Consider the following 22,739-nt stretch of genomic DNA (forward strand, 5'->3'; position numbering starts at 1 on the left):
AAGTTAGGATTCAATGGGCCACGCATAAACTCACATGCCCCTTACCCTAGGTCCATCACTCAAAATACCACCATTGCTCTTGCAAATTGGTCTAAAGAGGTTCAAATGGGCCACATGGCGAGCCCCTTTTCAGAACTGCCGATTCCTGATCTCAGAACCCCTCCCCCCAGGACTAACACCAAAATCAGTGCCAGGCACCTTTAGGCTGATATTCAGGTAGGACATAGCTAGTTTGTGGACAAGGCCTTACCCATGGGAGCTTCCTGTGCTCCTGCCTGGTTTGAGAACTTCCCACCTTTTTGGGATAGGTGGTAAAAGCGCAGTCTGGCTCTGAAATCATCTGTAACTATGCAGATAATTTTCTGTTCATGGGGGGCCAGAACTACAAGATAGATTTATCATGCAAAAATCCCTGAACTGTTTTAGAGGGGTGTGTAGGGACCTGGGGGGGCGGGCTTTAGCCGAAGACAGAAAGTAGTACCTACATCTTGTTTGACATTTCTGGGCCTTCAAATAAATTCTCTTACCCAAATGGTTTTGGTCCCTGAAGATAAACTCACCAATATCTTTGGGATACTGGCAACAACACTCCAAGCCAGAAAAGTCTCATTGAAATCACTCCAGTCCCTCATTGGTTCACTTTCATTTGTTTGCTGAGCTGTGGCTCCAGGTCATGCATTTCTTCATCATTTAATAGACCTGTTAAAAGGAGCCAAGAAGCCTTGCACATGATCCCGCTGTCTAATGGTGCAAAGGCAGACCTAAACATGTGACAGGTTTTCCTTCAGGGTTTAAATGGGAAAGTGATAATTCCAGATCAGTATTGGGTGCAGGACACAGATTTGAAACTTTTCACAGATGCTAGTGGTGGCATAGCTTTTGGAGACTATTTTAGGGGTCAGTGGTTTAGGGGCATTTGGCCTGGGTGCCTAACAGGAAAGCGTATTTCGATCTGATAATAAAGCAGCGGTGACCACCATCAATCATCAAACTTAAAAATGCCCTCAAATCATGAAACTAGTTAGTTATTTCACACTTGTATGCTTCCTCTACAACGTCTCAATAAAAGCCAAGCACATCTGAGGTATTGAAAATAATCAGAAATTGTTGATCCATCGTTAAACCCCAAATGAACAGCTGCCAGGGCCGACCGGTAGTTGCGGATAGTAGAAGTCTGGAGGCTCGAATGAAAGAGATATATGAAAAAGTCCGCAACTGAGCTTACAGAAGCTTCGGTTGGAGAAACATTGTAGTCGTCACACCATCTAGCAAAATGTTGTATTCGACTGTTGTAAATTTTGCATGTGGAGAGTCGTCGGCTCTGTGCCGTCTGCAGAAAGGCCTGACGCTCTGAACGATCGTTGGACAATGTCCAACACGTCAAGTGAAGATCATTTGGAGCTGGATAGAGGATTCCTCACCTGGGTTGAGGAAGAATATCCTCTCTGTGCGGAAGGATTAGTGGTCGATGAACCAGGAGCCTTGCGAGTCTCGGGAACCATGGCTGTCGAGACCAGAATGGGGCGATGAGGAGAATCCGGCATGGTTCTTGTTCTATCTTGGATAAGACTTGGGGAATGACGGATATTTGAGGCCAACACCAGAAGGCCAGACCAATTCACCTGAAGAGTGTCTGTCTCCCAAGCTTGTGGGTGTGGAAACCAAGAGCAAAAAGTTCGGAAGATGGGTATTGTCGGCCAATGCGAAGAGATCGACGTAGGAGCGCTTGATCTCTGTGAAGATTTGGGTGACCGTGCTCGCATGTAGAGTCCACTCCGTCCACTCGAGAGAGAGCATCTGCTATATTGTTGGACATTCCCGGTATGTCAACGGCCTGGAGATTGATCCCGTGATCGATCACCCACATGAAGATCTGCCATGTAAGGATGCATAGCTGGGGCGGAGCAAGTACTGCCTTGGTGGTTTATGTACACTACCACTATGCAGTTGTGGCTCTGGATTCGAACTGAGAGACCCACTAAGTGCCGCTGGAAGTGACGAAGGGTGTTGAATACTGCCTGAAGTTCCAGCAGGTTGATGTGTTTGTTGTGGAAGGAAGAGTCCCAAACTCTGGATGCATGAAGCGGAGGAAGGGAGGCCCCCATCCGAATGGGGACACATCCATTGTCATCATGATGTTCGGCTTTGGAAGAACGAGGGGACGACCTGCCGACAGGTGCTCGCTGATGGTCCACCACCAGAGGTGGTTGCGAACATCTGGTAGAAAAGGGCTATACCGAGACAGGAGATGTAGTTGAAGTGGCCGCATCCACAGTTGACACCCAGGAACGAGGTCAACGAGGCTGGCCATAAATCCGAGAAGGCGGAGTTAGGCCAGTGCCGGAAGAGCCTTGGAGTGCAGGAACAAAACAGCGCATTGTTGCAGGTTGATGATGCATTCCGGTGACGGAGTCGCAACACCATTGAGAAGAACAAGAGCTGCCCCCAGGTAGGTCAACCGTTGTGATGGATTGAAGGCCAACTTGGCGTAATTGATGAGGAACCCTAGGCGTGTCGTGGCATTGAGGGTGAGAGAAGTGGCAGAACTTGCTTCGTCGGGGCAGTGGACGACGATGGGGCAGTGGCCGATGATCAACCAGTCGTCTAGATATTGAAAAATAAGGACGTCACGCTGTAGTAAGTAGGCGGCAAGAGTTTTGACGATCCTGGTGAAGACCCTTGGTGATGTTGAACGACATAAAGGAAGGGCCCGAAGCAGAGGTACTTTCCCAGGTCTTTTTTGGGTGCGAGGAAAAAGGACGAAAGGAAGCCAGTGGAAAGCTGGTTCGGATGTACCGGAGTGATGGCTCGTTTGCGTAGCAAGGTGCTTGAGTTTGTCGCATGGAGGAGGAGTGGAGCGGAAGTCCATCCCGGATGGCGGGGAACTCATGAACTCAAGGGAGTAGCCATGAGCAATGGTGGAGGCTGACGGTGTGGAGGTGCAGGTTCACGAAGTGAGATTTTCTGAGCAGTCTCCATATGTTTTACTTCCGACTCAAGGACTTTGGTGAACTTCCCAGCAAAGAGATCGTTCCCCAGAAGAGAAAGGCCCATAAGCCTATTCTTGACGGACCCATAGAAGATATCCATGGCATCCACGCATTGGATCTGCGGGTAGAAGTGGCCAGAATGGAATTACAAGTTTGAACTGTTCAAAGATCGAATTAAGTCCTCCATCAAGACCTCGTAAAGCTAGGGCCGCAAAGTCTGGAGAGACCGGAGAGTCTTTTTCACAGGCCCGGGCAATATACTCCAATAAAAGGAGAAGAAAGGCAAAACATCGGAGGCCAAAGCGGTCATGGCGCCAGGAGTTGGCATATAAGAGGACGGCAGAAGACTAGCAGGTTTGGCTCGGTGGTGGGTCAAGGGCTTTATTACGGAACCGCACCCTCAGCCTAGTCAATCCTGGTAGAGGTCATCAGAGATCAAAGGCTGTTTTGATCTAGGAGTCGCGGTACTTCAGTTCTCTCTAGTCAAAGAGGGTATTGATCAGGTTTTGCAGTACTCTAGTCCACCTGATCGTGATGATCCAGGCCCGGGTGCCTCAACCCCAACCTACTCAGGTCTCTCCTCATCAAGGCTGCTAAAAATGCAAAACCACACCACAGGGGAGCAGGGCGGCTCAGTAAGTCCCACTCTGCGGCCAGACCCGAACTGCATTGGGCCGTTATTGTTCGAACGCATGCACCACATCGTTAGCAAAGGGCCCTCCAACCCTTCAACAGCCATACCCATATAACATATCACTCATCACGGTAAGTCACTACCCAACCTATATATGATGCACAGAAAAAAAGGGGCAGAAAAGAACTACCAAAAAAAAACAGCATGCAAGAAAAAAATAAGAAAATAAGCACTCTTACCAATAAACAAGAAAACACTCTTTATTTCATAACAGGAATCAAGTCAATAGCACGAAATGTACGGAACTCTAGAATTCGAGGAGTCATAAAAGACACATCCATTAACTATAGGTGCTGAGAAAAGCACGAACGTGGCAGAGGGACCGCAATGCAATGTGGTGGGTCAGGGGGCAGCATGCATGATCAAATCTTTTCAGCAAATTGTAATAGGCACATGGGAAATTTGCATATGTAGGCTGGACAGGGGTATGTGAACGCATGAGACTTGCAATTTTCTCCATGGGCTTTGTATGCTTTTTCTACCACGCAATATTATCGATCTTAATGAGAGTAGTCCTGAATTTCGGCAGGAGATTACTATGAGAATGAAAGAAAACTCATTTTTTCCCCACTTTGTTCGATTACAAATATACCCAGGAGTCCAAATGTCAAATAAAATTTCATAATTTGTTTTCAATATACATGTAAATGCAAATCATGTGACATGACTTTAAAGGGGCAGTTTTTCTCCACAGATTTTGTGCACGTTTCTCTGAAGTCAAAACTGGTACACTCATACATCTTAGTATTTTTGCATTGGGAGCATACATGTAGGTAGTCCATCAATTTGTGGGGCTCTCAAAATAAAACTGTCACTGTCATCAGGAGTCATGTGACATGAGATTAAAGTTGCAGTTTGATTTATAGGTTTTGTACATGTTTTTTCACTTCGCACTTTTGTTGATTTTACCAGGTATACAGGTATTTTGATCTGTTTTTCCAAAAAGATAAAGATAAAGAAAATTCCAAAACAACTCTGTGGTTGTTCACAACCAAGTCCCTCTATTTTTTGTAGCTGTTTTGGCATTTTGGCGAAACAGCTCTTGATTTCGTTAAAGTTTTTTCTTTTTCTTTTTCAGACTATTTTTCTTCCACTGGTCAACTTTGGTAGTTTTATAAATCTGATTGACTTCAAACCTTGCAGACCTTCAGACTACCATCCAAGGATGGTCCTAGAAGAAATTCCTCATGATGACGTCATCAAAAGATTAATTATTGAATTTTTAATATTTCCCCATAGGTTTTGTACACGTTTTCAACAGCCAGACTTTCACACTGTTCTCAACCTGATTTGATATCTGTTAGGTCATGATTCTTGGCCCAACAGTTAGAGAGGTTTTAGGGAAAAATTGTCATGATGACGTCATCAAATGATTTATTATTGAATTTTGAATATTTTTCCCCATAGCTTTTGTACACGTTTTCAACAGAAAGACTTCCATACTGTTCTCAACCTGATTTGATATCTGTTAGGTCATGATTTTTGGCGCAACAGTTAGAGAGGGTTTAGGAAAATATTCGTCATGATGACGTCATCATGTGATTTATTATTGAATATTTCGTTTTTCTCCATAGGTTTTGTACACGTTTTTCAACAGCAAGACTTCCACAATGTTCTCCACCTGATTTGATGTATGTTAGGTGGAAATTCTTGCTCCAACAATTAGAGAGAATTTAAGAAAGAAATTTTCATATTGACGTCATCACGTGATTTATTATTGAGTTTTGATATTTCGTTTTTCTCTATAGGTTTTGTACACATTTTGTGAAGTCAAAAGACTGCGGCATTCATACATCTGAGTGACTTTGTATTGGGAGCATAGGTAGTCGGACAACCTGTGGGGATGTCAAAATAAAATCGTCACAGTGGCGTCATCAGGGGTCACGTGACATGAGATTAAAAGTACAGTTTTCCCCATAAGTTTTGTACACATTTTTCTATTCTGCAATATTATCGATCTTAATGAGAAGAGTCCTGAACTTTGGCTAAGGATTACTCTGAGAACGAAAGAAAAAGTGTGGTTTTTTTGGTCTTCGTTTGATTACAAATATACTCAAAGTGTTCACATATCAAATAAAATTTTTATAATTTGTTTTCAATATAAACGCAAATCACGTGACATGACTTTAAAGGTGCAGTTTTTCTCCATAAATTTTGTGCACGTTTTTCTGAAGTTGAAGACTGGTACACTCATACATCTTAGTTTTTTTGCATTGGAGGCATAGGTAGTCCATCAACTCGTGGGGCTGTCAAAATAAAATTGTCACGCTGACATCATCAGGAGTCATGTGACATGAGATTAAAGTTGCAGTTTGATTTATAAGTTTTGTACACGTTTTTTCACTTCGCACTTTTGTTGATTTTACCAGTGCTTCGCCTGGAAATTGCTGTGAGAATTTTAAACATATTTTTCCTTTTTTCCAAAAAAGATAAAAAAAGAAAATTCCGAACAGCTCTGTGATTGTCCACAATAATATCCCTCTAGTTTGATTTTGATGCCTTGACATACCGAGGTTGTGGCACATGCTGGCTCCTCTTTGCCTCTGGAAAAGTCTTCTGCTTTCTGAAGTATCTTTAAAAAAACAATTCCAAGATGTTTTGCTTTGGGAATGTGGAAACAATGGCACCAACTCGATAACTTTATGTTAAAAATTAGATATGGAACAAACTCAATTGCGCAAAAATGGCCCCTAAGTTGTGCAAGCCTGTGTGTGTAACAAGCAGTTTCGCCCGGCAGCAGTGTGCTTTTGGTAAATTAGACATAAGGTCCATTTTGCAAAGCCAGTCACAATTTCAAAAAGTGTGCCGGATACATTATTACAAAAAGAGCTCTAAGGCCTGGTGAATTCTGATGTCTGTCAGGAACTAGGCCCTCTAATGGCTTCAGTGGCTCAGAATAGTTAATTTATTAACAATACCATACATGTAAACGTTAAGCATAAACCCCACTTCCAAAGTAGATGAAAAATATGTATACCCTTGGGTTTTTAGGCAAACTTTCTGTGCATCGTATTATAACTTGTAACACTTGGTAACGCCAAGACACATGACCAAGACAAAATACATGTATTACTATTTTGGATGAATTAGAGTTACCATGGTGTTGCTGCCTCCCTAAAACCCCATTCAAATATCAAAAAATGGAATAGAAATGGTCCTAAATTCTAAAACCCTAAATTCCTAACACCCTGCCCCCTGATAATGTTTTATGGCCTATTTGAGGCATGCCTTGTGAGTCACTTTGTATTGGAAATAACTTTGCCTTCCCCACCCAGAGTTGGTCTGTGCCCCTACACCAACAGCTTTGGGTGAAACACAAAGCCATTATTTTCAAAAAGGGGCTGGGGCCTAATGCGTCTGAAATAAATCTATTCTACTTACCCTAGCAGTTTCTCCTTTCTTGAAAGCCCCTCCAGATTGGTGTTGGTTGGAATGCGGGCCCTTTGGCAGTTCTTGAAACGCTTGGGTAGGCCTAGTAAGAGGCCTAGTAGTAATGTTAGTTCTAGTTGATTCTGACTGACAAGGAATTGGAAGTCACCAAAGACCTTGACAGTGTGGCACAGGCGGCCGTCGACGTGGAACTTGAAGAGGCTGAATTTGATGCCTTGATTGTAGGCATGGCTCCAGGTTTTAAGAAGAAGTTAGCTTTTAGGCCAAGACTTCATTTTAAACAGTACATGCCGTCCAAACAATCAGCCGTAAAGTGTTCTGAGCATACATTTGACCATTCTGTCAAAACAAAGACAGAATGTGTGTTCTTGACGAAGCGAATCCACTCTCGTCATGTTGAGGCTGCCTTTGGAAAAGACAGGAAGCTCACTCCCGGATTTTTGCTGGTGTTTTGAGTACAACCAACAACCACACACGATTGTGTCATCGTGCATAGAGGTGGCAATATGTTCAGAGCAAACACACCTTGATATCATGCTATAACTATGGACCTAAACACAAATAATCTTAGGAAACCAGTCCTTAACAGCAACAAATATGGCGTGGCAGGGCTACTCATACACAGGTACAATGCATGTGCACTACGGCTGCCTGTTGTCATGTAAATGTACGTATGTACACAAGTTGGTATCTCCCAAACCTGATGTTACAGGGTCATTGCATATAATTATGATATCATTCAACCGTTTCTCGATTTGGCTAGAAACGCGCTGTTCAAAAGGTGTTTTTTGATCATAATTATTTCATAAACAGAAGTCCACAGAGTTTATTTTAAAAAACATTTTATTGAAGCCACATACGTTGAAGTCCGAAAGGACCAAACAGTGCCTTTGAAGGCAAGTTTAAGAAGCCTGCTTTAAGTTTCCATGAATTTTCAGAACCAAGGAGCTCTTTCTGCCATTAAAGCCCCCCCCCAAAAAAGACTCCAGTTTCTGGTCATGGGCTTGGTCCAAAAGTGTTGCGTTGACATGACTTTTTTCCCCCTTCTTTTTTTTTGTCTTAAGAAGTGATGTATATGCACATATACTTTAGAGTGCATGGCCTTGTTACTTAGAGAAATCTGAATTAACAACTTTGAATTAATAAAATAACGATAAAATATGAGGAGAGGCAATAGTTTCATTCATCTTACTCAAAAAAGAGGCTTCTATTCTTTGCAAGATTGAGCTTGTTAACCACTTCCTGCTGGGGATTCTGGATCTGGACACGTATGCTTTATATGGGTGGCCGGGGTCTCCGAAATCAGACAAAGGAAATTGGGCCTTGTAACAAAAGACTGTACTCGGAACAAACGACCAGGCTGCTGGGCATTACCAACATTTTTTCACTGTCAAAAGTGGAGATAATCCAGCCTTGTTTTGAAACAGTATACCACGGTTTGGGGCATTTAGAGCGATTGGATTACCACCGGGGACAAAAGCGCTCCACCACCGCAGCGATGAGCCACACAGCACCGCTGCATGCTAATCTGCCCCTATTGAAAAGAGGTCAGCAGGACACAGTGCCAGGTTCATAAACAAAAGAAAGTTATATAACACCACACAATCTGGGCTCTTTTTACAAGGCTGCAGGCCTGGCTGAAATACTCAGGTGTCAATAGATTTTGTCTGGTAGCCTAGAGTGGCCACCAGACAATCCTTTGCGTTGGTGTAAGTGTCCAGTAAATGAAGATAGGAATTTTAAAGAATTTTGAAAACAGAAAAGAATGATAACTATCCCACCCCAGCATCATCAACATCGATAACTGCCACCGGCAGCAACTGGTTAAAATACAGAAGCACAGCCATGGAAAACTCATATGTGAAAAAGAAATGTTCAGTTCCAGTTTCCAGTTTTAAATGAAATTCTCATAAGGTAGCAGTATGTGACATTCTTTGCACATTGTTTTCTGCTTTAGCTTACAGGAAACAAGTTATACGTCAAATAGCCCATGAAAAAATAAATGAAAACAGTTCAGCTCCATAGAGTCAAAATGAAAATAAAATTCTCATGAGATACAGTGCACACTGTTTTCTGTTTTAGCTTATGAGAAACAAGCTGCATTTACCATATTGGGGAAAAAATTCAGCTCAGATAATAAAATTTCCTAATCTACCTATGATCTTGGCAAGTGACAATCAATGATGCATGAGTTGTTACATGCATGGTTGTCATAACTCGATGCATGTCCATAGCCACTGCATGCACTTCATGCATATGTACTGCCACTGCCTGGCCCACACTGAAATAAACTGGCCCCTCATGGTTTGTTGTTCAAAAACGTTTTCAATTTGTATACTTATGTAGGAAGCAAGACCACTCCGTTTGTCTGGTTCACAGACGTACGTGGGCCCGAGTCCAAATCAATTGGCTGTGGCTAGAAATTACATCGAATATTTGGCAGCATCCATGGCCAGTTCCCATAGAATCATGCGTAATATCAAGCCGCAGCAAACTGATTTGGACACGGCCTTTGTGTAAAGATACACAAATGACGTCATCTGATCAGAGTGTCCGACTGAAATGTGTTTGGAGGCCAAGGGGGATTCCTTTACCGTACATATTACTTAATCCCACTCATCAAAAACATGTTAAAATTACGCGGTAGCAGAATTCCTGCTGATCAAGTAAGTTTGGCGGCTTTTGGAAATCATTTTATGCAAAAGAAAAAAATTCTTTATTGTGCTGATGCGTAGGTCTATGGCAACGTGCACGGTGACCAGAAACTAGAGACTTTTTTTGGCCTTAGTTTTATTGTGTCATGTTTCAGGGAAACTTTCATGGAACATGAGATTGAGTGCGGACTAACTGACCAACTGAACAAAGAAATGAAAAAACTTACAACAATGTTGTTAAGATTCAGTGTCTTAAGAGTGGCATCATTACTCTTCAGACGTTTCAAAGATTCCTCAACATCTGTGTTATTCTTCTCATTCCCCTGTACTGGTTTGGGAACACTGAACTTGGCAATACCTGAAAGTAACAATACATATGGGACAAAATGGTGATATTTTCGAGGTGTACACCTGTTGCTGGAGGGAGTGTGAGAATATTGCTACATCGATATCTGAGCAAGTCAAATGTACATTGAATTATTTAAACCTGTGTGGTTGACGAGCGGTAAAAATAGAACACTATTGGAAAAAATGTTCAAATAATACTATAAACACCACAAACAGTGTCAATCATAAAGTGTTCGTGGAACAACTGAAACTAACAGTAAACAAACGAAATCAGAAAATATAACAAACATGAGAAAACATAAGAATTATTGTCTATAATGAAATCATGAAACCTAAATTATTCTTTTTCGGGAAGGTGGTTATTTTCCCTTTGTTAGGGAGCATACTTTTGGACAATAGAGTGCTTGCTTACACAAACCTACACGTATGGTTCAAGCTGGTGACAACAAATAAACCCGAGCTGATATTTCTTTTTCAAATCTGTTTTCTAAATATTGCCGCATGGGCCTCAAATGAAATCAACAAAACCCCAAACAAGACAAACAAAAACGAAACAAAAACCAAAATGAAAATAAAGCTACAAGTATCATGTTAGAAAATAATACAATTTCAAATCTAGTAAGGAAGGAAATGATACCATGGTTTCAGAAGAAATTAATTTTCTTTACACTCACACAGCTTAACCAGGACAAACCAACAAGACCAAGGTATATGTTCCTCTGAAAAAATCCTGACAAATGATTAATACCTTACTGATCCAAGTTTATACCCAAAGTATGTCCACAAACAGCAGGAAATCATTTGAGTGCACCCCTTTTGAAATTTTGATTCTCTCATTTGACTGATGCCATATAAGACACCTTTTTGTTACATAGTTGATATGTTCTTTGTGAATTCAACTTCAGAACCAATGAAAGCTTTTGTTTTCCTTATTTTTTTAGAGTCTGGACCTGAGCCAAAACCCTATTGTTATTGTCAACATTTTTTCTTCTTACAAACATTTTTGTTCGCTTGTTTTAAAATGTGCATAAACTCAATTGAATGGTCCCTTGTCCTCATTTTGGCATTAAGTGACAGGGTAAATTCAAGACTTCAATTCAATTAACATTATTCTGATAGTGCATATATAAGCATTCAAGTTGTACATGTATGCATGTTTACAATTAATGAAGGATAAAGAAAATAATACAAACAATAGTAACTAAGATGACATTTGCACTACTGAGGGCTTGTCCTGAATGTCTTGAAAACAAACAGGCAACCAAACGATAGATCAAAGGACTAACAACAGACAAGAAACAAAAAGATGACAGACGAAAAAGATATAAGTAATTTATACAAGGCTATAATACGAACAACAGAACGGAAAATAAACGAGCTATATATACGAACTATGAAATTGTGAGGAAAATTATGCTAAATAACTAGAGAAGAGATCATTTTTGTGTAACGTTCTGAAACGGCCTACAGACGATTATGTTTTCAAGGTCGTGCTGATACCGTTCCTAAGTTGTGGCCCCTGAAATCTTTAAGTATTAGACGAATAGGATGTACGCGTGCATGGAAGGTACAGATTATTGCCAGACAGTGTGGGATAGTCATGGACACTGTAGACAGGGGTGAAGAAAGAAGAAAAGGCATTTGGGAGAAGATTATTTGTGTATTTGAACATAAAAATTCTGGTTTGAAGTTTGCTAATATCAGTGAGTGTACGTGTCTTGAGTCGTGCAAAAAGAGGGGCTGGGTGTGCCTGTGGAAGTGATTGAGTGCAAATTGGAATAGCTTTTTTCTGAATGGTTATTAGTGAGTGGAGTTGATTGTAGCTTGAGTGTTATAATAGTTGTAGTAAGGAAGGATTAGGGAATTGTAAAGGGTGAACAGAGCGGCAGGGGAAGGAGGAAAAAACGGAGCTTAGAAATGACACCTGTATTCCATGAAGTGATCTTACCAATCACAGAAATGTGGTCGTTCCAGTTCAACTGATCCTTCAACTCCTAAGAATTTTACAGAATGTACCTGGGAAATGGGTGAATTGCTGATGTAAATGGAAGGAGTAATAGTCCTTGGTTTTGACTTGGTAAAGAACATACATTTGGTTTCATCAGAGTTTACAGAAAGTCTATTAGCTTGGAACCATGATGAGACTTTTGCAAGTTTGATATTCAAAGTTCGGCCGAGGGAATGCTGCCTGATATTATAATACATTACTGTAGTATCATATGCAAATAAAAGAAATGGTATCAGTGGAGAATAAAAGTGCAGGTTGTTAAATTAGGAAGAGAAGAGGCCCAAGAATTGAACCCTGGGAATTCTACATGTACATATAACTACTCTCAGTCAAGAAGATGCACGGGCAAGAACAGTAAACTGAGACTTGTTGGAAAGATAGTCACGAAACCACCCAAGAGCCTGTCCTCTCACACCACAGAATTCTAGTATAGAGAGAAGAATGTTGTGATCTAATGTATCGAAGATTTTGAAAGATCAATGAAATTCCCGCCGTAAAAAGTTTATTGGATAGAGAGTTAGAAATGAGATCAGTCAATTGAATAAGAGCCTTGTCGGTAGCGTTTTGGGTGGAAACCAAACTGATGTTCAAGGGGATATTAAACTCGGAGAGAAGAGCAGACAATCAATTGTAAACAAGTGAAGAACAGTGAAGAACAGAAATAGGTCAATATAAAATATAAAAATATAGGTATGACCCTGGCAATCTTAACTGGAAAAGAACAAGTTTGAAGAAAAAGATTGAAGATGTGAGTGAGAGGACGGGATATGAATGGAACATATTTTACTACAGAAACATAAATGTCATCGAAACCACAGGTGGTACCACTTTTGAAAGTTTTTCACTGTGTCAATGATTTCAGTAGGATTTGTGGGAAGGAAGGAACTAGCAGAGTTGGAAGTATGAAGACAATCACAAAAATTTTTGTCAGTAGGACCTACATGTATTTTGCTTGCAAGCGAAGGACCAACACTGCTAAAATAGGAATTGAAGGAATTAGCAATATCTGCCGGATTAGTGAAGACCTGTTGGCCATTAGTGCAACAGTTTGGGATGTTTGCTTTAGCATCCTCCTTTGGTAGGGCTTGGAGACATCAGTGACTGTGTCGAAGGCAACTCATGGCCGCAAGTAGATTTTACCATATTCTGTGGCACGGTGAAATCCAAGTTGTAAACGAGGCAGCCACAGATAATTACCGGTGGGTGACAGAGATTACGTGAGAATTCGGCAAGCATGGACTTATCACAACAAATAACAAAGACAATAAAAACAAATCATCTTAACTGAGCCACCATCTTCTCTTACATCTTCATGTTTTACTCATGGTGTAAAGTTGAATGTGTAATATATTAACCATTTCCTGCCAGGGACTCCGGGATCGGAGACGTATGGTTTATATGGGTGGCCGGGGTCTCTGAACTCGGACAAAGGAAATTGGGCCCTGTAACAAAAGATCGTACTCCGAACAAAAGACCAGGCTGCTGGGCATTACCGGCATTTTTCACTCTCAAAAGTGGTCATAATCCAGCCTTGTTTTGAAACCCTATACCTGGGTTTGGGGCATTGAGAGCGAGCGGACTACCACTGGGGACAAAAGCGCTCCACCACTGCGGCGATGAGCCACGCAGCACCACTGCACGCTAATCTGGCCCCTATTGAAAAGAGGTCAGCAGTGCACTGAGCCAGGTTCATGAACAAAAGACATTTATATAACGCCGCACAATCTGGGCTCTCTTTACAAGGCAGCAGGCCTGGCTGAAATACTCGGGTGTCAATGAAGGTCACATATCAACTTAGAGTAGTGCCTGAAGATTATTTCGTGCGGCTATAAACGACCGTTAAATGAAATGATGAATTTTTAAAGGATTTTGAAAAGGGAAAAAATGATAGTCATGCTGGCCCAGCATCATCAACATGGAAAATTGCCCTGGCACGAAGTGGTTAACATAATTAAATTGGTTTTTCGTTTAATTTTTCCTTTTCTGGCTGAAATTTTCATTGGCTGATACACTTATGATGCCTTTTTGGCCTCTACACACCTGACTATTCTCAAATAGTAGTTGCATGTTTTATAGTTTTCCTTTTTACATGTCTTTCTAAAATATGTGTGTGATGGTGTACTTGTGAAAGGTGCGGATGGAGCTCCTCTATGTATTAACACAGCCACAAAGCGAGATCGGATTGTAAATCGAGGAAGTCCTCAGTTTGCAATAAGGTGAAATTTGAGGCAGCAGTGAGCATTTGTGATGGTCATCAAAATCTCCAGGAGTTTGGAACCATCCTCGGTACAAGTATTTAACACACCAGGTGTTTAAAAACACCTGCTCTAAATTGAGAGTTTTTATGCATCCCTCGATGGAAAAGCACCCTTTCTAGCTCTCTGGGTACACTGACCCCCAGTGTCCAGCCGGCTGGCCAGTCCAGATCGCTGAGCACAACAAACATCGCCAAGTGCTAGGGACACGTAACCCAAACATGTATAAAAGTCAAACTGTCCAAAAGCATCATAGGGCACTGTGGTTTAAGACCAACACATTTCAAAAAATTTTACCCCTCAATATTATGGTTGTAACTACTTTAGTTGAACCTAATGAAACAACTTGCAGCCCCAACAAGATTTTTTTCAAAAGTTTTACCAGGTATTTCATTCAAGTATCCACGTTTAAATTGTTTAGGAGAAGGTTAGTCTTATTTGGGTGATTTTTTTTCAAATAAAATATTTTTTTCTAGACCAAAATAAAATTTTGAGAAGAAACGATCTCACGTCATCTTATTGCTTGTTTGATACTCTTTGACGTGATATAAAACTTTTTCTGACAAAATGATAAAAAGCAGGAATTTGCGAGAACTGTTTTTACTGTTAATCTCATAGATGTGTCCAGAAAAGCAAAACGGGCTTTGAAATACGTTTGGTGGAACATTATAATGAAATGGCCACGCCAAAAAACGTCCTCTGGTTTCATAAATTAGAAAACTAATTACAGGGTTACCAAAATAATTAAGCGGAAAAGTCAGCATTTCATCTTTGCGCCCCCAAAAATCAATTTTGGAAGTAGTTCTTGGCCGGAATTTAACGCAGTTCTCATTGAGGGAAACAGTGAACAGCACCCTCTAATGTTGAGATGCAAAGCACATTGCTTGTATAACATCCACCAGCCTGGGCATCATTGTCGCTTGCAAGCCTTCATTTCCTGTGCAAACTTCGATGGTGTGCAAAGGTTAGTGATAATCAAGGGTTTTAAACATACAGTTATCGTGCGGAAATGAATTATTAGCAAGAACTTAAGCTCCCAGTGGTTTGGTTTTTCTTGGGAAACAGAAATAAAGTTAATTAAAGGAAAGGGTGAACACATTTTATAGTTTGACAACTTTCGTCTGAAGGGGCCGAACAGGCATAAATTGTTCTTACAATAAAAAGTAGCCTTTTGCATCGTGGTCTTGAAGCCACATTGGCCGAACAGGATATTAGATTTTGAACTCGGTTCTTACTGTAAAATATTTCAACAGCTCGGTGTAGTTTTATGTTTAGAGGAGAAAAAACTAGTGTTAAACTTAAAGGTTTTGAAAACAATAGTTTGACAAATAAATACATGATAAAATTTAAAAGTCAGCTGCCCAAACTGCATTTACCGTTACAGACAAATCCATGACAGAAATATGGTCTATTTCCAATCAGGGGATACTTGAAAGGAAAATGGGTTGGGCAAAAGAGGCCAAGCTATGTTGGGATTGCTAGGGAATAATTCAAGACATGGATCTCAGAGGAACAGAACACACTGAAGAAAGAGTAATGCGAAGGATTCGGATCCTTCGGGATAAATAGAAAAAAGGTTGAAAGGGAAAGGGCGTTCAATGGGAAAAAGGCAGCTAGAAGAAAGGTTGGATGACCATCAAGAAACCCAGTATGGGCGTCCAAAAATTCCTCTAGACATAATAGGTTCATGGCAGCAGTTTCGGAGTGTCAAAATAACCCTCTTGCGAGTTAACTTTGACCCAAATAAGGTACACTGAATTCTTTACATTCACATGAACATAACAACTTGAATTCTCCTTACTAAAACCACTGTTGCTATACCTCGTGATTCGGGGCAAGCTTTTGCTTAGTTACATAAGAGATGCCTTGCAACAATACACTGTCCTCAACGGATAAGAACGGCACAAAGGAACCAGTCCATTTCAGAGATGGTCGTCGCTTATGCGAAAGCTTGCCCTGAATCAAGAAGTATAGCAACAGTGTCTTTAGTTTGGGGAATTCAAATTGTTATGTTTATGTGCAGTTAGATAACTCAGTGCGCCAGATTTTATTCAAATTCAACTCGAAAATGCTTATTCCCCTTTCATTTCTCTATTTCTTTTCAGAGACAGGCCTAAGCAGCCTTCATCCATATTCACTACTTTAATCCGTAACCTGTTTCTTTTTATTCTTAGGTTTCTACACCCCACGCAAATAACTGTCAGTTTTTCAGGTACAGTGCACAGGAGTACAGACTCTCAAGTAGAATGCCCTTTCTTTTGTGTTTGATCAGTCTAGTTTGTCTGTAGTTTGCCATGAGGCGTCAGTGATTGAAGGAGTGTGGGTGAGTGGAATTTATTATGCATGTGAAGAGATGATAGCAAGCATACATAACCAGTTTGGGGTGTGCCAAGACACAGCTCTGTTGGTTTTGAGACTGTATGGACGTGCAAAGTTTGTGTGATCCTCAGAGCTGTGCGCTTTCAAGCCTGTAGCTGCCAGAGTTTGCTCTATTTTTCAGTTTGCAGGTATTTTTCAGACTGCTCAAGGGTAAACTGGTTCCAAGCTAGTTGAGCAGCTGGATCAATAATTCAAGTTTTGGAACATCTAGAAATCTGTTAGTTATTCTTCCTTTTCACTTATACCAATGCCAAACATAATGGTTGGTGGTGTCAATATTATGAAATCGATCTCGCACAGTGATTATTTAACTGAATTTTATGGTGTTGTGACCGGGTGGCTCCAATAATAAGAACTCTGGGTGAAGTTTTTTTGAGTTTTCTGTCTCGTATGTACTGTATTTTATTCTATGTACAAAGGGTATAGTTACAAGATATAAAAAAACGACAGTCGTGTGGTGGCCGGGATGGTGATCACGTAGACAAAATAGAGGATTAATCCAAAAAATAATTAACCAATAAATTATGCTATCCAATAGCCAATTAAATTTATTAATTAATTTAAGCCAGTAATTTCTTAAAGAAAAGGGTTTCTGAATAAGAGCATATAGCCACAAGAGTTTACCCATTTCAAGAGACAAATTAATGAGAATGCTATCAATACCAGTCTCCTGGAATTTAAGAAAACTTAACATTATTTAAGAGTGGACATGTTAAGTCATTCCATAGTCACAAGTTGAAAAGGCAAATGCATAAAACTAAGCTATGGCATTAGAAACGGCATAAAAAAGTTATGGACAAGTATTTTATTCAAAAGTCCTACTTACCACCTGGACTGGCCGTTCATGCCTTTATTATTCATGTGCGGCAGAAATGATAGCAAGTGCTGCACAAAATTTGTGTAGATGCACGAGCAAACAGGTCAACATGCGGTAGCTGTATCGAAATCAGCCTTCTGCTACTGCGTCACTTTACAAGTTAACTCAACGATGCCCAAGAATTCCCGGTATTGAATTTAAACAAAAGAACGACATTCTTAAATTTTGGAGACGTGCGCAGTGACAAAAAAAAAATTTACCATTAAATAGTATTTCTTTATGTAGTTGCGCCAACGTCAACCTGCTCTCCGGTCGTCTCCTGTCGCTGGGCATCACGCTGGTACAGAATCTTCTCCGGGAAGACAGATTGTGGACCTCTGCCGACGACATCCAACAGGCACAGCACAGGACAGGTCTTCACCCTTTGTCCTCCCGAGCCCTGAAAACTTACCTTGCCGCAGCCAGGAAGGTACTTGTAAAAATCTCCCCCCCCCGACTTTAATGCCTGGCAGGCAACCTTCAGAGCACTCCGTGTGCCAGAAACTGTAAAGATACGGTTCCAGAAATACCAATAAACGACCAGACAAGCTCGGCCAGCTTCGGCTCCAAATACATCTACACGATCTTCAACAGAAAAGCGAACAACCTTCCAGCGCGTCCGCCCACACCTTGGCATAGGGACTCCCTGGACGCGGATACATCCATTGCCTGGAAAAACATATACAGATTACCCACTTCGAAAAAAGAAGGAGATGTGCAATTCCGCTTGATCCACAAAGTCCTACCTTCCCTGGAAGTACTTCATCACCTTGACCGGCCCATCTCAAAGAACTGTGGCTGGTGTGGACATTTGGAAGAGGAACGCTGCTACATCTCTTCTTCCACTGTCCCTCCTTGCAACCAGCCTTGCGCAAACTACACAAGATTTTCTCGGATCTTTTCCCGGGAATGCAATTCGCCTTTGCGACCTACTGGTGTTTGATGTGGCGAAACAGGGATCGACCGAGAGAGAGGGTGGACTTGGCCAATTTTCTCAACGTCTGCCTCAAATCAACCGTTTACTGGTTATACGTACATAAGAACTTTAAAGATCCCAAAGAAACCTGGATACATTGTGTCAAGTGTAAGGTCTTGATAGAATACAGGTACTATCAGCACAAAAATAATACAGCTGCATTCTGTCAAAAATGGAACCCCGACAACATCCTGTGTGAAGTTAAATAACGATTTAATTTGGAACATCTAAAAATTTTTCCATCTTACATTAGCGACTTGTTCATGTACATGAAAGCTTAAGATTCATTTTGTTATAATGACAATTATAGGGAAGGCATATTTTTTATCATCGATTACAGTATACATCGAGATGTCAAGTGTAAAAGAAATTCCTTTTTAACACTTTTTGTATATTTACTCGTAATTTGTGATTCTTGTAAATAGTGATTTGTTGCAAAATAAAAAGGTTTCATTTGCAAACGTCAAAAAGTTTCCTCCCTCCCTCGAATGTCTGATGGAGGAAGTTCACTTCATGTGCCAAAGAATGGCTTGATTTATGTGGCAGAGATTGTGAAATCACCGAATAAACCGAATATGAGGGACTACTTGCGCGCTGCACAGACTATGCCAGCTGTGGTGAAGCATGTACATCATCAGGTACACGAGACAATGCGAGACATGCAACTAGTACCACCAGATTTTTTTTTTACGTCTGAATGCTGCTAAAAAACGAAAGTTACTTGAAGATTCCCCTCTGAAGCTTCATCTTCTTCCCCTAAAAGCTCTGGGCTAGAAAAAATTTCTTCTAGAAGGTCTTCAAGACTCTCGTGACTCAGAGTCTGGCAATCATGTCTGGTATGTTGCCTGCAGTGTAAGGCTGTATGTTAACTTGAATGCATCATAGACATGATGGAGGAAAGTTGAGCTGTTCATCACTTGACATGGGAAATGTGTCAAGCATGTCAAAGATAAGCTGTTGCAGGCAGAAATTTCTGATGGAGGTAAGCTGCTTAACTATTACATTGCAATCAGGCAATGGCATGCTGATTGAAGTAGCTGTCGAAATTAAACAAATACATAATAATTTACAATGTAGGTCTATGTTAGTATTTTAATTTTAGCCCATCATGCCCACCACTGAACTTGGACTCAATGAGTGGACCTGTCCCATGAAATATGCAAATAAGGCAGGGACATGCACATTACTACCACAGGTTTGCAAAGTTGCTATAAATCTACATACGTAACAATACAAATCCTCATGCCAAAGTGCGATTCAATCTGACCAGAGCTGCCAGCACTAAGCAGTAGACCCATACCAAGGCCCTGTTATGGCCAATAATGTAACAATCGGCCAATAATGTAATACTGGCCGGATAATGTTATAAAAATCAGCCAATAATGTAATAACAATCGACCGAACATGTAATAACCCAAGCGACCCATAATGTAATAAACATTGATCGGCAATGTAATAACCCCAAACCGGCCAATAATGTAATAACACGGAGGCCGATAATGTAATAACCATAGATTTGCTTATTTCTTATAAGGCTTTGGGGGACATAGGTTTTCTTCAAGTTTTCCCTGCAGATCCTTCTTGAGATAATCCCCTTTTTGTCAAGTGACGTGACAAGCTCCTCATCAAATTGAACTAGTGCTCATATTTAACTCAACAGTTTTGCACTACCTGCAAAGTTTCAAGCCAATCGGACATATACTTCAGAAGATAAGGGACATGTCACGCTGCATGTTAACTGATGACGTGATCATGACATGGGTCAGTTTTCATCTATAACATAATCCCGTTTGCGATGTCTGCAAAGTCTTAACCCACACTTAACATGTTTCCCAGAAAAAAAAATGGGGCTTTAAAGGAAGCACCTTTCATGTCACGTGATTTGTCAACTGATGATGTCATCAGAACATGATGTCAATTTTCGTCCTCAACGCTTCCCTTTCCAGCTATTTGCAAAATTTCAACCCAGCGGACATGTACTTTAAGGAGATACATGCATAGAGCTTTGAAGTTTGCACCTTAAATGCCAATCAAGCCCAATGAGTGACTGTGCATGTTAATTGAAATCAAACCAACACTAAAAAAGAACAAGATTTATGTAATGAGGTCATCATAATTCATCTGAGTGTTATACACATCTTGGGACAAGATATCCATGTTCAGTAATAATTTGATGAAAACATGAAAAACGGTCACTTCAAAAGCAATAAGGTAAAATAAGAAGGATCTGCAGGGAAAACTCAAAGAAAACCTAAGTCTCCCAAAACCTTCTAAGAAACAAGCAAATCTATGGTTATTAAATTATCAGCCTCCATGTTATTACATTATCAGCCTGATTTGGGTTATTACATTATCAGCTGATTTTTATAACATTATGGGTCACTTGGGTTATTATATTATCGGTCAATAATTACATTTTCGGCCGGTATTACATTATTGACTGATTTTTATTACATTATTGGCCAGTATTACACCATTGGCTGATTGTTACATTATCGGCCGTAACAGACCCTTCTCTTGGGTCATGGATATGGATACATGTACACTTTTTAAAGTTTCACCCACTCACACCTGCATATTCCCTTGAAATGACAACCTCCGAATGGCTGGTCACATTAGTAATGAACATGCTTATGGAATTTCAGCTCATAAAATGCAGCGGATGTCAGAGGGTGAAACTTTTGAACATTTGAAAGCTGTTTTTATATATCCATCCTGGACCCAAGCATTGACAGAGAACACGAAGAGCCCTGATTACGGGTCCACAATAAGCAGCAGCCTTTATTTGGACTGATAACAGAAACATCACAGACAATCATTCCCAAAATGCCTGGCAACGAAATAGCATTTAACAAAATAGTTATAAGATTAAGAGCACAGGCGAGATATTTTAAATTGTATTTCCTTTTAAATTTCTTTCCCAGGAATGCTTTGTCAAGCAGCAAAGAGCAAAAGAGATGAGAATGTTTTGATACACAATTGGGACAAGATTGTGTCACTCTGGAGGTTTGATATCACACCTCTTGTTACAAATCATACACTTAGTTCCTGACAAGGAAAAGCAATGATCCTGAAGGGTAAGCTGTTGACAATATTTGATTGATGTGTTTTCCTATTTTTTTATGCAGGTTAAAAATATCTCCTTCATTTAAGGGAAAATGAAACAATTTCGGCATTGTGTCTTTTAGTGCCCATTATCATTATTTTAGGCTCCTTTAAAAATTAGTGTTGTGTTCATAATCCCAGTGAATAATGCTGACAACAGTGAAGTAAATCATTTTTATATTTCATTCAAATCTGATTAAAACCACCATTTGTGATGATTGGAGACCAGCACTTGTTCTACCTCCCACTGTGCTGTAGTGTCCTTATTTGCATGTCAGACACTTGTTTATAACTGTTGGCTCATATCAATTCTATCCAAACCTTTTAATAATATTGGCAAGTTGAAGTACATACATGTACTCGTAGTTGTCTTTCTTGCAGGGCATTCTGCACAGTTGTAAGTAAGTGCCTGTATATCACCATTCTTACTCCCTCCCAATTTTCTCTTCCATTTTCTCAAAATAGGTTCAAGGAGATGTGATGGGAAAATCAGTTTGGATGAAGTGACCTGATTAAAAAGCGTTGTTTACTGTCTGATTATATTAAAGGAGTGAACTTCAGATGGAGCACCAAGAGGCCTACAAGATGTTCAACACAGATAGCGATTGATGTCCAGGAAATCATGAGTACATGTACGTTGAAGATTGATCATCTGTTTATGACAGTGACTGAGAAGCATGACGGAACTGACCTTCAATCGCAATCACCGGTATGATAGGTTGACAATTATTCAAATTGCCCAGTGAATACAAAATTGACTGTTTATAAAATGTTCAAAACAACAACTATTGACATTGCATTGGAAAGAGCAGGTGTTGCATAGGTAGTCTGTGATCCCTTCTCTTCAGCTAATAATGTCTATACATGTACATGTACATCAGTAGAAGGTGAAATGAGCTGTTGAAGGATCATGTGCATGTTTAACGTCCGACTCAAGGACTTCGGTGAACTTGCCAGCAAAGAGATCGTCCCCCAGAAGGGGAAGGCCCATAATAAAGCTTATTCTTGATGGACCCATAGGGGATATCCATGGCGTCCACCACATTGGATCTGTGGGTAGAAGTGGCCAGAAAGGAAATACGAT

The 22,739-nt window shown here is 40.5% G+C and overlaps 1 protein-coding gene across 2 annotated transcripts in view; it reads right to left on the reverse strand.

The window, feature by feature from the left end:
* Positions 1-22,739, reverse strand: part of LOC110988718 (tropomodulin-2-like) — a 154,153-nt gene that overhangs the window by 29,402 nt on the left and 102,012 nt on the right. For both annotated transcript variants that reach the window (XM_022252499.2, XM_022252498.2), the window contains exon 7: positions 9,956-10,086. In XM_022252499.2, coding sequence (XP_022108191.1) covers positions 9,956-10,086 — 131 coding nt within the window. The remainder of the gene's footprint in view (positions 1-9,955; positions 10,087-22,739) is intronic.

This window comes from Acanthaster planci, linkage group LG08 (assembly GCF_054643075.1).
Source record: "Acanthaster planci isolate LZ-2023a linkage group LG08, COTS_SCS, whole genome shotgun sequence".
Taxonomy (NCBI): Eukaryota; Metazoa; Echinodermata; class Asteroidea; order Valvatida; family Acanthasteridae; genus Acanthaster; species Acanthaster planci.